Raw genomic sequence first — 15727 nt, 5'->3', positions numbered from 1 at the left:
TTTTTTATAATTTTGTCCAGTGCTGACCAAAGACAAACACCTCTCCCTGTTTCTTTTACTTTTATGATTGGAATCTTTATTGTCCAATTTCTTAAGTCATAAATGTTACAACTTAGAGTAACAATTTGGTCCACATAAAGGTACTGTTTATACAATTATTTCCAAAAATGTCAGTTACAACTCAATAGACATAGGACTTGACTTAGGACAGGACAAAATTCCTATTTGTATTTTTTTTTAAAAGAAAGATGCATTGATGAGTATTGATAGGGAAAACCCACAATTCTATAATACTTAAATAGGTTGAATCTAATATTCTTGGGTTTAAGCATGGATAATAGAAGTAGTGGAACACTTTTAGCATTTATGATTTTTTTATTTCATATTTTTAGTAAAGAACCCAAACTTTGTGAAAATCTCAAAAGGTGCTTGACATATATTTTAAGTATTCATGCAGCATCAAGATGTTTCCCTAAAGCCTAAAGTCATAGTTAATCAATATAAATTAATGTGCTTTAATATTCTTTGGGCCTAATTAATCATTTTCTTCAGAGAAGAAAATATCAGATATTGATCCATGGACGTCCATATGTTACTGTCATGTGTACTGTTAATTTTAACTACCATTAGAATGGTAGACTTCTGCATATAATAAGAGAGGAAAGTGAAATTGTCAAAATTGCTTAGCCTTTTCATTTCAATGCTATTCAAGTTTGCAAGAAAGTAAGTGCAGCTAAATCAATAGGTTATTAGGAAATATTTGATGTTCAAAATTCATGGAAATAATATACGAACTCCCCATTCTGTTATTGTCCAATAAAATGAATTTAATTAAACTTTTGCTTCTAAAAACACATTCTGCAATTTCCCTGAAGTTAATTTCTTAATTGTACATTTGTTTTCTGTTTTTTCGATGCTGTTTTTAATTGCTGTGAGCCACCCTGAGTCACTTAGGTGAGATGGGTGGATACACAAATTGAATAAGTAGCATAAAATATCATAAATTAAAATAAAATACCATTCATGTTTTCTCTTCACACTAAATTCAGTGGAACTTTAACTCAGATAAAAGAGCCTACGTTTTTAATTGTACTCTGCAGAATTATTTTAGATTCATAATCTTTCAGTTCCTCCTGTGAGTAAAGAGATTGAAGCATGAAAGTTTGAATTTAGGGTATCATAAATGCAGTCCTGGTTTCTTTGTGTACTTTGTTCTAGCTGATTTGATGTGTACTCAGTCTCTCCATTGCTAACTCATCTATGAGATTAAACTCTTACACTCAAGAGAATGTTAACAGTGAGATATAGAACATTACCTGGAGAGAATTAGTTCCTTGTGTTAGATAAGTTTTAATCATCACTCTTCGGAGGTTTCTCCAGGGTTTATCCTAAGCTTGTACCCAAAGAATTATAGGAGTAGGTTCTAACACAAAGCAAATATATATTTGATTACAGTGTAGTTTAAAAGCTTCCAGATTATCTAAATTACACAAATGTATCCCAGAAGTCTTTATCTGCCAATCATGCTTTGGCGAATGAAGAGGCTTATACACTGAATATCTCCAAAATAGAGTGCATTCTCCTAAATGGCATGTCAACAATTTAAGTTGTGGAAATAATTGCTATGGCTTTCCATACTCATTAATTTTTTTCCCTTCACAAGCCCTGTATAATAAACCTTTCTTTAACATTAAAAATCTATGTTATGATAAAACCTGTACAATTACAAATTCTATTTGTACATGTCCCAAGTTCCTTTCCCTTATACACAACAAGGAAAAATTTAGATGACTGATCATCTGTTCAGAAGAAAACATCACAAAGTTGATTTTTTAAAAAAGCATGACTAATAGCAAAACTATTAAACTCTTGATAGGAATATGTGCAATATCATCCCATACTAAAATATTTTATTCTGGGGTCTCCAAAGATCACCATTGACTCAGATAAAATAAATAAGGGAGAGATGAGCTAACTAAATTAGACCAAAGCTGGGCAATGCATTGCTTAAGGAAAATCTATTGCTTTAATAAAATTTGACAAAAATAATAACCAGAAATATGTCATTTTTGTTTAAATGCATTTTGGCAAATACTCAGGCCAAACTTCAAGACTTATTGCTAGTGCCATAATAACACTGCCAAAATTGGGAGAACATAAGTATCAGCACTTTCTTGTGATGGGAGCGGAAGGAAGAGAGAATGTGGCAAAGGATTATGGGAGATTAAGGGCCAAAGTTGGTTTACTATTGTTTGTTTATTTGTCTATTTATTTATCTACCAACATAAACACTTCATGTTGGTCAAAATCGGTAGATTTGCTTCTAAATTTCAGTCACATGATCCAAAAATACTTTGAAGTTACTGAATGTAGATTTGACAACTGAAATACACACCATTAATGGAATATGTGTAACTCACTGCTCATTTAGAGTCTGTTTAGTAAATTTTCAGATTTACTCATGTAAAAGTGTACATCCTTCTCATGAAATGAAGAGGCTGATCTACATTAACATTTGCCTCTATAGAAGTAAAGACTATCAAAGTAACATAGCTAGATAGATTTATTAGATTTAGATTTGATTTAGATTCAGATTTAGATTCAGACTTAGATTCAAATTTAGATTCAGATTCAGATTTAGATTTAGATAGCTATTTATAGAGATGGGAATATTTGGTGTTATGAAGTGAAAGATGGCAGGAAATCCAAAAAGAATGTCATATAATTAAAAAAACAAACCCACAACCCCCCATAAATGGTGGAAAAGTTACTGTTCGTGACATTCAACTTTGTTTGCACCAGACATGCTTCCAGTCAATCCATATGTCCAAATCAGAGCAAGCACAGACACACACAGATAGACACAGTTCAACTAATAACAAAAATGGCCTTATATTCATTATATTAAACATTTTAAAAGTGACAGTAATGGGATAAAAGATAGGCAAAAGTAGAAAGAGAGAAAGTAGTGAACCACAGGCAACCATTAATTATTTGTATCTATCAAGTGACATAAAATTTCCACAACTGCAGAAAAATAAAAATGAGTATTTAGAACGGGCAATCTTAAAGAGTGTAATTTTAGTTATTCCAACTCTATTCCTTTTATGTACAAAATTGAAATGGAAAATAGAATACTAGGTGATTTCTTCTGTGTTCTCTCCCATGTATGAGAATTATGTAGCGAATGCATATTGTAGAGTAATTATGGCTATCTCATCTAAAATAATGTTCCTTCTATTAAGACACACTGTTTAAAGTTTTCTTTCCTCTTTTTTAGAATCCTAGAAATGGGTGCACATTCAAGTGGAAATGGGTGCACATTCCAGCATATGAAAGGAAAATTAGAAACAGTTGCTAACCAAGCAACCTAGAATGATGTTTTGTGAGTTTTCTTAGGAAGGGAAAGACTTTCCTAGTTCTCATAGTGATTTCTCACATTTCCCTTTTTTATCACTTCTAAATATAAATAGAAAAGGAATAGAGAAACATTACAGGTTTTCTGTATCAAGCTCTTTTCCCATTCTCAGCTGCTGTTAGTTAGATTTAATTAAAAAGGGACCTTTTTTAGAGTTTGTGCAAGCAAACGTGGAAAAAAAGCATCCTGAATCATTTCTGTAAAGCTTTTTGGCACAGTACAGTTTTAAAATAGCTAAGCAATCTGTAGAGTGTTTAAAACAACTTGGACAGCAAACCAAAAGTAAATGCAATTTAAAGCAGCAGATTTAATATCCTGGTTTTGGAGAATGGGGAATGAGGTTTTAGATTAGAAATGCTTGGCATATCATTAATTAAACTGAAAGGTGCATTCCTGTAGTATTCTAATATTCTTATAGAAAACCCAATGAATTTATGTGAGTATAGAAATTGGTAAACATGTGTAGCAATAGTTTCTGGCTCATTATTGCTTTGAACTCCTGAAAGATCTTGCTTGGTTTGATTGGAAAGCTTGGTTTCTAGTCAAAAGAACCAAATCAATCCTCCTATGGTTGCCTATGATACATACTATTCTTATAGCTAAGGGACAACACTTTTTTTTTTGTAGTGAAGGTTCATATCTGATTATAGTTGTTTGCTTTTATTATTATTTTTACTTCAGTGGCCATGGGGAGATGGTGAAGAGATGACTTTATGGTATTGTGCAAGTAGGCAAGGCTGGGATTTGTGTGTGTGCTCATGCTACTGCTTACATTCTTTTTTCCTCTTACTTCTTGTACAAAATGAGTATTAAATTGTGCTGGTGATGTTTGGCAGTTTTCCCCTTGACTTTTGGTAGTGCTACATCCCAAGACTACAGGAGCTAGACAAAAAATACTGTAGGAGCACATGCATGTTACTAATTGTCTAGCTGAGCTTTGATATCCATCAATAAGTATAACAAACTATTACTAGAAGCATTGGGAGCCATTATTTTCATGTAGAAGTGGTCAAGGATCCCTTGAACCCAAAATTATGGTGTTTTATTTTTTATTCTTTGGTTATCTAAGGAGACGGCACATGTGTTTCTCCAAATAAAAGTGTTTGGGTGTTGGTGACATCTCTTCCAAACCAATATGGATTTTAATACAACCATTAATCCATATATTGTGTGATAACGGAGATGCCACACAATTTATCTTCACTTGTGATAAGAGATGGCCTAACCAAGCAAGCTCACTTACAGGTAAACCCTGATCTCCCCGATTCATGAAGACAAATGTCATAATAGCAAGGTTCAGACATCAAGAGTCATTGTAGCTACAGATAGATAGATTAGGTATTACCATGCGTGCCTGTTACTCTTCTTCTTGTGTAACAGAATTGTGGACACACAACCTTGAACTCTGAAATTGTTATTTATCATATAATGAACTGCAGCATTATGCCTGGTCAGCACTTGAAGATCACAATGTGCAGGGAATGCAAAGAATTGCAGGAAATAATGTTTTGATTCATTAAGTGCTGCTTCCCTACCTCTTTTAATTAGCCAGGACAACAGCTTAGAGCCAAAGGACACTGTACTATTTGAAGGACTTCTTTGGAATGTGACCCCAAGGCAGCATCTTTAACACTTCAGGTCATCAACATTTTTGTGATAATTTATATTTTTAATCAAGTCCTACCATGCTGTTATATTTTCCTTGGTTGCTAATATTAATCTCTTCCCAAGAGACAGATGCTTTTTAAAGAAGGGATACCATGATATTATATCTAAGCTAAATGAAAGCTTATGAAATTCCTTTGGGATGTTTTCAGATTAAAAATGAAAGGCATTTTTCCATTACTGCTCTGTTGTTGTAATTATCTTATCTAAAAAAAGAAGTGTGCAGTTTTTTTCAGGCTTAAATACCATAATTGGTCTTTAGATAATGGGTCATGAGACACTCTAAACCTATGATGGCGAACCTATGGCATGGGTGCCACAGGTGGCATGCAGAGCCATTTGTATGGGCATGCGAGCTCCAGCCAAACTTAACTCACTGGACATGCGCATGCCTCCCAGCTGATTTTCGACCCGTTTGAGGGCTTTTTCGGCCCGAGGGAAGCCTCTGCAGCCTTTGGAGCCAAAAAACAGGGTCGTTTTGTCACTGCTGGTATTTCTGATAATGAGCCTGACGAAAAATGCTTCCCTCGAGCATTTGGGAGGCCGAAAAAGGCCTCAACCAGGCCAAAAATCAGCTGGGAGATGCATGCATGCCCAGTGCAGATAAGGGAGGCATTGCGGGTGCATGCACGGGGGCTGGAGGGGTATGCATTGCCTTCTGGGTGCTGGCAAGTGAGTTTCGGCACAGGAGCCCAAAAAGGTTAGCCACCACTGCTCTAAACATACAGGGAGGCAGCATAACCAAGAGTTAGGACAAAAACTGGATTTAATTCAAATGCCATTTAAATTGTTTAATATAATTAAAATGATTATTAACAATAAATTAATTATTTTACCTTCTGGTATTCCAACTATGGAATAGGGAGATCTGCATGCAAAGACTTTTATTCTGTCTTATTTTGCTTTATTTCAATGTATTTCCTGGTGTCACTATCTCTTAGATTCACAGGTCTGTCAATGTCTAGTATGAAATTCTTTTTTTTTAAGTTTTATTGAGTTTTTTATTTTTAAGCATACATCAATATCAATACATGTGGTCTCTGGTTATAATTCATTTTTATACAAATAGCAATATTATTATTGTTGTTGTTTTTGTTACATTATATAATCCTAGTATTGATGTGCATGATTGTTTTAGAGTAGTTATTCAATATTTCAATGTTCCATTTTAATGCCAATTATATTATTAAGAATACATAGTGATATTATTTTTCAACTTCTAATCTTTCCATCTAATTATTACTTATATTCTATTACATAAAAATTATATCTGCTAATATTCCCCCTATTTCTTATTTCTACCTCTATTCTAGCTTCTAGTCAGGTCACCATTACTAATCCTAGTGTTAATACACATATTTATATTAAGACATAATCCTTTATTATTTGGTTGTTCAAAGTCACAATACGCCATTCAAGTACCAGTCATTCTATTATTTAAACATACCTAATAATACCATCTTTCAATCTCCAATCTTTCCATCTTATTGTTTATATAAAGATGTGTATTCTTATTTCTACCACTATCTTGACTTTTAATCAGGCCATAATTATATTAGAAAAAGAAGAAAATCCTTTCAATCCATCATTTCTTGTTCATTTTAATACTTCAATTCTTATTCATTTTTGGCTGGTCTCCAATACTCCAGTATGATGTACTAAAATTGTGCTTATCATCCTGTAATTTTGCCATTCCAGAGATGGCGGCCATGAATCTCCTGCATCACAAGGCATCCAGTACCAGCAGGCACTGCTTCTCTTCTTTTGCCTTGGTGCCTTATGGGTCCAACTGATTGTTCCATTGTGCCATGCTAGTAACATGAAAACATTGCAGGTTTATGATAATTGATTCCTGCAATTACTGCACTTTTATTTTTCTTAACTAAAAGTTTAGTACCTCTTTTTGTGAACATTGTTAATATCTTAATTGATGAAGCTGCATTAGCTAAGATCCCAGGATGTTACATATATTCTGGAGCACTGGGAGTTATAAACAGTAGGAGAATTGCTTGCTACATCTTTTTTCCCCCTTGAAAGGGATTATGAGAAGGAAATGGTCAGAATATACATTAAAGCTGAGAAAAAGAAGGAGGAAGAAAAGCCAATTCATCTAAGGTACCACAGGGAGGATGGACCAAGGCCCAGACCTAATTGTTAATTCTGCTAAAACAACACCCAATAATGAACATACTTAGCTGGAGTCTTCATGTTCTACAAGGCACTGAACATTATTTATTCCACCATGATTTTGCTAATGATAGATCCTAGCTGGGCATTATAACTAACACCTATTTATTTTGTATTTTATTATTGCTTTTATTCTGTTCTTTATTGATATTTGTTGTAAATTGCCCAATATATATATATGGATTGGAATAATTGACAAACACCATTTAAAAGACAGTTACTCCACCTCAGAAGAACCTTCAGATAAATTATCTGAAAAGGAATACATGGTAGTAGGAAACACATTAAAATAGTGAAAAAAAATACCTCTATGCGGGAGGAAATTATTAAGAAAATCATGGCCTGTGCCGAAATGAGTAAATTGACATTTGAAATTAGAGAACAAGAAGATAAACAATTTTCTATGACATGGGATTTATTTTATCAATGCTTAGATAAAAGGACATGGTAAAGAAATAGATTAGCAAGCTTTATAATAAAAGTTAATAGATTGATATAGAATACAATATAAAATATATAACCATTGGATAAATGTAAAAGATTAAACCATAATGAAATTTACAATATCTCGTATAGAATGATGGAAGAATAGTTTTGTCAAATGAATGATTAATAATTGATATTACATAAGCATAAGTTAGATTGATAAGGTGAGAATTTATATAACTTGTGGGTAATGGTAAAAAAAAGGATAGCACAAAAGGTTGTAACCAACTGACACACTGTATGTATATAATTGAAAGAGGGTTTTATGTTTTTATGTTTTGTCTGTATGTTTGTTGTAAAAAATAAAAATTTTAAAACAATAGTGAAAAGCATAGGAAATATTCCTAATACAACAGTAACAACAAAACATATCAATATCTATGAGATTTTTTAAAAAATATGGTAGAAAAAGTAGACAATAAACTGAAGATTGAAGTTTGGACATTCAGTTTGAATGTGATTCAATCAATTTCTTCCTTTAACTGATTGTGTATTGAAATGCTGATTCAACTGGGTGTTTTTAGAATGCATCAACAGTTTATAGTAGGAATGTGTCTAACAACACCTTTTAACAAACTAAATCAATAAATCTAAGATTCACAATGATAATTAGATTTGACCGGACTTCTTGCCAAACCAACAATCTGAATCCATGTTAGATGTCATTTAACTTGTTTCAAATCAAAACTGTGAATCAAATATTGGCAGAGTTAGTCCAAATAAAGTTGAATTTTGTCTCTATGAGTATTAAGAAAGTTCATTTTGGCATGGAGCTAGAATATAGTGGTGTGGTTCAGATATTGTATTGGCTACAGAAGCATATTGAATGGATAACTTGGGGCCAGTCACTATCACTCATACTAAAATCTCACAAAATGATTGTTGTGGGGTTAAAATGAGAAGACCCCGCTTCCCTAAAGAATCTTAATAACTCAGAAAGCAGGTAGGATAGAAATGTACTAATAAATACATAAATAAATGAAAGGATGCAATTAAATATTTAGACAGTCATTTTAATTAAATATTTTTCTAGTAACAACTATCACCAGGTTTCATTCAAATCTAATTTTCAAGGTTCTCTTCAAGGAAATCATAATAACAATTTTACGCAAATCCCAAGGCTGATAAGATTGCTGAAATTTCTTTGATAATTTTTTCAAAAGCACTATAGAAGGATCAGGCATGCCTTTTTTAAAAAAAAAATCAGTATATATATATTTTTCTCATGCAAATGCATCATTATTTATACATTAAAGTCTAGAAAAATATATTTTGTTGTTATTCCAACATTCTGAGATACAGTATGGGATTGTGAGGGCAGGAGCAAAATAAAATACCCTTGATTCTATTTGTAGATGATAATGCTACTAGTAATAAACTATTTTAGTTATTTAGGTACATGTATTCTCAAATAATAATAATGAACTTGAATCATGACTACTACTTTAGCATTCTTTGAGGATCTGTGAGCATAAAGAACAAATGCAATTGAACACAAATCTTTGTCATACATAAATATATGCTGTAGTTTAACTTTACAGTAAAGTAAAGTGGCTATAGTTTAACAGTATATAATAGTAATATTGACTGGGTGAACATCTTATCCTCCACCTCAATTTTGAGAGTCACCATATTTAAATATACTTATTTTTCTTTATGTTCATTTTCGGATGCTTTGTGATGTCTTCTTTCTGATTTCCTTAGCAATTCTAATCTCAGATTCTTTATCCATGTATTACAATGTCTTTTCCTGTGAAAAGATATCTGTAATATGTTACCAAGTAGCTCTGGCTACAAATCTATAGTGAGATTTGCATTATCCCGCTACAGAGATCCAAGCTGCATTGATCATCCATGTTGCTGTAAGCATAAATTCTGTCACTTAGAGAAAGTTAACTGGCATTTTACCAGTTGTTCCTTCAACCTTTGTACAAGAATCTTTGACTTTTGTGCTAAGGCCTTTGGCAGGCTTTTCTAACTCCCAAAAATGACTCCAGCTTATTCAATCAGCAGTTGCTAAGGTTTCTTCTGAGTGATCACATAACTTTGATCTTAATTTTATGACACTTGTTTCCTCAGCTTTTTTTTTTCCTGATTGTAATAATCACACATGTTCACATATAATATGCAGAAGTGCCTGTAACCTCTTCATTGCTCAGCAGTGATAGATCTGGTAATAATGTGCTCACAGTTCTCACTGTGCTGTACTTTTTAACACCCAGAGTTTAATTGAAAATACACTCTGACCTTGGTTTTCTTCACTGGGCACAGAAAGGACATAATTGCTGTGAAGCTGCTGAGAGACATTATTCCAAAATGTCATATTGCTAATTTTGGCTGTAGAAGTCCCTCCTATTAAAAGAAAAATCCCAAAATCCAAATATAAATATGGAACGTGTCACTGTTTTGTATTGATAAAACAAGTATTTTTTTTTTTAAAAAAAGACTTATTTCTCTGTACCATTTCATTATTTTCAAAATGTCATGGGAGTGTAATCATTTGATTTCTTCTAGTGATGCATTCCTCATTTATAATTACATAAACAGCTTGTAAACTTCAGACCACAAAAATATCTATACTCCATTTTACCTTCCAAAGGTTTCCATAGTTACAAAGGACAAGATTATAATTATCATTTGCTGGACGGAGGATTCTTAACAGCATTTCCACTTTCATACATAATTGTGATTTTCCTTCTAATTACATTATGTTGGATAAACTGTAATTGTAACAGATATTCTATATGTCTATAAACATTATATTTCTATAGTCTATAAACACTGTCCTCTGAATATGTAGAATGTTTCTATTACTGGAAGTTTTCTTTAGAATTCTGTGATTAGTTTTCTTATTTGTTTTATTTCCTTCATGTATATTCCTTAAGGGGAATGTTAAGGAATCTAAAACAGAAAAAAGACTTCAGAAGATCAATGACCTTTCAAGAATTACTGAAATGAGGATTAGATAGGCCAAGGATCAACCATCCATTAGTATAATGAAACAGCTGCTTTGTAACTCCCCTAATCAGAAGAAATTACAAGTTTACAAAACCTGATTTCAAATGTCTTGCAATGAGGTAGAAAAAGAAGTTATTTTTCAAAGGTCAAAATAAGTGATACCAGTTAGTTTGTTGATGACCGTGTTTACTCATGTTTTCAGTAGGAGTAAAATCTAAGGAACTATCCGATATTCTCATACATGCATAAATTCATAAGTTGATTATTTTTCTAAATAGATTGCTATGTGAACAGTAACATATTTACCATATTTTTCAAAATACAAGATTTCCCCCTCTGATATGAAATTAAACTGTTCGAAGCTTTAAAGGAAAGCCTTTAGCAGATAGCATTTTTGTCTACCAAATGTGTATTTTATATCTGTGTGCTCTGGATTATTAATGTGCTTAGAGCTTGCTATAATTTATAAGACTTCACTTTGGCCTGATTTATAGGAAATTTCATTAATCTCTACAGCACAGGGACCTTGCAGTGAGCAAGAGATTCAAAATGAATCCAGAGCTGTATTTAGGTACAACCACAAATGAATCAGATTTTGAATGATAATAATAATTTGCAAAGTTGAAAGTTCTTTTTCACTTATTCAAAGATCTGAAAGAAGCATTTTGGAAGGTAACTCGGAAATTGCCAACCCTTTATTTTTGTATTTGGGACACATTACTGATGACAGTTTCCGTCCTGCAGTGGTCAAAATATGAGGATTGGAGACAATGTGTATGAGGAAATAAAATCACTTGAAGTTTTTTTTTAATATCTGTTTCCTGAAGTAAGCAAACAATAAGTATTCCATCAGCAGATGTATTCAATAAATAAAAGCTTTTGGACATTTGCATAAATAATCAAAAGACATTTTCCTCCCTGGAGGAAATATTTGCAAACCTAATATGATTCATAGAAATTTTTCCCCATAAAACTATGTGTTTTGGGTAACTTAACCCACCACTCAAAACTTCTGAAGAGCACCAGCATGGGGAAGCATGATATACAAATTTACTAAATTACATATAAGGGGTGGGGGTAGATATTAAAAGAATACAGCCTAAAAACTGCATTTAAATCTGCTTTTTCAATTTTTTACTTTTGGTCATTTCATGGCTTAATGAACTAGAGTTAAAAACATCACCACACAGTTAAGAAACATATATACAATCAATCTCTTAATCTCTGTTTCCCGTTATGTATGATTTTCCATATCCATAATTGCTAAAAAAATTTCAAACCTAAGCATATATGGTAAGGGTTTTACATCTATAAGCTTTAGGGCTATTTTTGTTAATTTTGCATGTGTAAAATAGCAGACAGGCTTTGGCATACTCTTGAGTACACATAAAAAAATATACTTTTCAATGTCTTATTAGACTGTCATCATTTGTGTGTGTTAGTTTGGTATGGACCCTCTGCAGTAAGGGCTATCATAAGCTATTTGTTTATGTTTTTCATTTATCTTGCATCCAGATGGTTAAACAAATAAAAACTGGTCAGATCTTTTACTTTTGGTAGATATGCTAGATTTGGATGCTAGACTGCCTTATATGAAATACTTGCCAAACCCTAGGTGAAAAATACAAATCTCATTTTGATCATTCAGTCATCATTTTATCCTTATCCAAAGATTAATGTTATGGATCTCCATCTTCAGTTTTAGAAGTTCTGCTAAAAACTGATATTAGTTTCCAACTGACCTGTACATCCAATAATTAAAAATCTCTGAAAATAAATTCCAGACAAAGGTTCTGAATGTTCTTCTTTAAATAATGTTATTACAGGAGTGAATTGTTCAGTAATATATCATTCCCTTTAAGTTAATTATAAATGTTTTAATAGCCATATAAATTGTGTTCTGATTAGACTTAGATTTATTGAAATGAATAATTCTGATAATTTAGTTTAATTTTCAGATGGTTTTATAAGTGGTTAATTCAGTCTTTGGCTAGTTACCTTCAGATGGGTTGGACTCTTTTTCTTAATTCCCAGCCAACCTAATAGTGGTTGAAAATTGGATCAGTAAAAGTTCAGTATATCTGGAATGTCTGCTGAAAACAGTGAATTGGCTTAAAGTAATGTTCATAGTTCTGTAATCTTGGCCAAAACAGTATTTTCAATAGACATTTCTCCTAATAATTAGAATTATATTTAATTATATGCTTTATTTTCTTTTACAAGATATTTTGCACCCAAAAGAAAAACCTATAATGACCCAGGGTAATTTTAACTGTTAACTTATATTAACTATTAATCCCCAAGAAGTTTGTTTCTAGGTAAATATATTTTTAAACAAATGTGTGAATGCATAATTATAAGTAAGAAATAAAAATGCAACATTTGATACTAATATTGCTGTTTTCTTTTTTCTTTAGACTATTGGAACTCCTGAAGGACCAACTCCAAATAAATTATGAATGTTGAACAAGATGAGCTTACATCCACAGCAGATAATGATAGGTCCTAGGTTTAACAGGGCCCTATTTGACCCCTTGCTTGTAGTGCTACTGGCTCTTCAACTTCTTGTGGTTGCTGGTTTGGTCAGAGCTCAGACTTGCCCTTCTGTCTGTTCCTGTAGCAATCAGTTTAGCAAAGTAATTTGTGTGAGAAAGAATCTGAGAGAGGTCCCTGATGCTATATCTACTAACACTCGGTTATTGAATCTCCATGAGAACCAAATTCAAATAATCAAAGTGAATAGCTTCAAACACCTGAGGCATCTAGAAGTTTTGCAACTGAGCAGGAATCACATTAGAACAATTGAAATTGGGGCCTTCAATGGTCTGGCTAATCTCAATACTCTGGAACTCTTTGACAATCGTCTTAGCACCATTCCTAATGGGGCATTTGTGTACTTGTCAAAATTGAAGGAACTTTGGTTGCGAAACAACCCCATTGAAAGTATTCCTTCTTATGCTTTTAATAGAATTCCTTCCCTGAGGAGGTTAGATCTGGGGGAATTAAAAAGGCTTTCATATATCTCTGAAGGTGCCTTTGAAGGTCTATCCAATTTGAGATATTTGAACCTTGCTATGTGCAACCTTCGGGAAATTCCTAACCTCACACCACTTGTAAAACTGGATGAGCTAGATCTTTCTGGGAACCACTTAACTATTATCAAGCCAGGATCTTTTCAAGGATTAATGCACCTGCAGAAATTGTGGCTGATCCAATCCCAGATTCAGGTGATTGAAAGGAATGCCTTTGATAACCTTCAGTCACTAGTAGAGATCAATCTGGCCCACAACAATCTAACACTACTGCCTCATGACCTCTTCACACCTCTCCGTCTGGAAAGAATCCACTTGCATCATAACCCTTGGAACTGCAATTGTGACATCCTATGGCTCAGCTGGTGGATTAAAGACAAAGCACCCTCCAACACTGCATGCTGTGCCCGTTGCAACACACCTCCCAACTTGAAAGGAAGATACATTGGTGAATTGGACCTAAACTACTTCACATGCTATGGTCCTGTGATTGTGGAGCCACCAACAGACCTCAATGTCACTGAAGGCATGGCTGCTGAGCTTAAATGCCGAGCATCAACATCCCTGACCTCTATATCTTGGATTACTCCAAATGGATCTGTTATAACACATGGGGCTTATAGGGTTCGGATTTCTGTGCTCAGTGATGGCACATTAAACTTTACAAGGGTAACTGCGCAAGACACAGGCTTGTATACATGCTTGGTGAGTAACTCTGTGGGGAATACAACAGCTTCTGCAACTCTTAATGTAACTGCACAGGAGTGTATTACTTATTTTTCAACCATCACAGTAGAAACTGTGGAACCTTCTCAGGATGAGGCACGGACCACAGAACAGGTTTGGCCCACACCAGTTATTGATTGGGATACCACTAATGCGACAACCTCTCTCACACCACAGAGCACAAGGTCAATGGAAAAAGCATTCACAATTCCTGTGACAGATTTAAGCAACGGGATCCCAGGAATAGATGAGGTTATGAAGACTACCAAAATCATAATTGGTTGTTTTGTGGCAATCACTCTTATGGCTGCTGTGATGTTAGTCATTTTTTACAAAATGAGAAAACAGCATCACCGGCAAAATCATCATGCTCCAACACGGACTGTAGAAATCATTAATGTGGATGATGAACTTACAGGTGATACACCTATAGAAAGTCATTTGCCCATGCCAGCAATAGAGCATGAGCACTTAAACCACTATAACTCTTATAAATCTCCTTTCAACCACACAACAACAGTTAACACAATAAATTCCATACACAGTTCAGTGCATGAACCATTATTGATCCGAATGAACTCTAAAGACAATGTACAAGAGACTCAGATCTAAACCGTTTACAGATTTAAGGGGGAATTTAAAACAAAAAAAAGACAGTTTATTAAAAAAAATGACACAGATGACTGGGCTAAATCTACTGTTTCAAAAAAAGTGTCTTTACAAAAAAAGAAATTTATTTATTAAAAATTCTATTGTGAGCGAAAGCAGACAAAATTATGTGTATTCCTCAGAACCTCTTTTTGATGCATTTATTTACCCTACTCAACTGATTTCCCTTTCCTTTCTTCTCTCCTATACCTTCCCTTCTATCCCATTTGCCATATTTTTCATAGAACAACTTGATTCTCTAAAGAACTGGTCTAGGGATTTTTGTAAGAATTCTGTTAATGCTTTAGGAATTTTTATGGTGAATTCTAGTGGTGAGATTCGGTCTATTTTGTCTTTTTTCATTTCATTTTCTTTTCAAGCCCTTTTTGAAATGGTTCAGAAGGGGAATTGATGTTAGCAGTAGATTCACAAGAACAATCAAGGAACAGAAACAAACAAAACAAAATATTTTATTTTTATTTTATTTTTTCACATTTCTGTATTTCCTGAAGGGACAATTCTGTGGAAGGGTGAAAAAAATCAAAGAAATTAATTTTCATGTGAGCATCTATAAAACCCATGATCTTTTAAACAACTCTAGAACCAG

General features: G+C 33.4%; 1 protein-coding gene across 5 annotated transcripts in view; it reads left to right on the top strand.

The window, feature by feature from the left end:
* Nucleotides 1-15236, top strand: part of LRRC4C (leucine rich repeat containing 4C) — a 784071-nt gene extending 768835 nt beyond the window's left edge. For all 5 annotated transcript variants that reach the window (XM_087921389.1, XM_087921388.1, XM_087921386.1 and 2 more), the window contains one exon: nucleotides 13132-15236. In XM_087921389.1, the coding sequence (XP_087777515.1) occupies nucleotides 13174-15084 (1911 nt within the window). In that variant the 5' untranslated portion in view covers nucleotides 13132-13173 and the 3' untranslated portion in view covers nucleotides 15085-15236. The remainder of the gene's footprint in view (nucleotides 1-13131) is intronic.
* The last annotated feature ends 491 nt before the right edge of the window (nucleotides 15237-15727 follow it).

The sequence above is a fragment of the Pseudonaja textilis genome, chromosome 1 (assembly GCF_049901715.1).
Source record: "Pseudonaja textilis isolate UNSWEBS1 chromosome 1, rPseTex1.2, whole genome shotgun sequence".
Classification (NCBI taxonomy): Eukaryota; Metazoa; Chordata; class Lepidosauria; order Squamata; family Elapidae; genus Pseudonaja; species Pseudonaja textilis.
The sequence above is the reverse complement of the archived record's forward strand: the minus strand, read 5'-3'. Positions and strand labels throughout refer to the sequence as shown.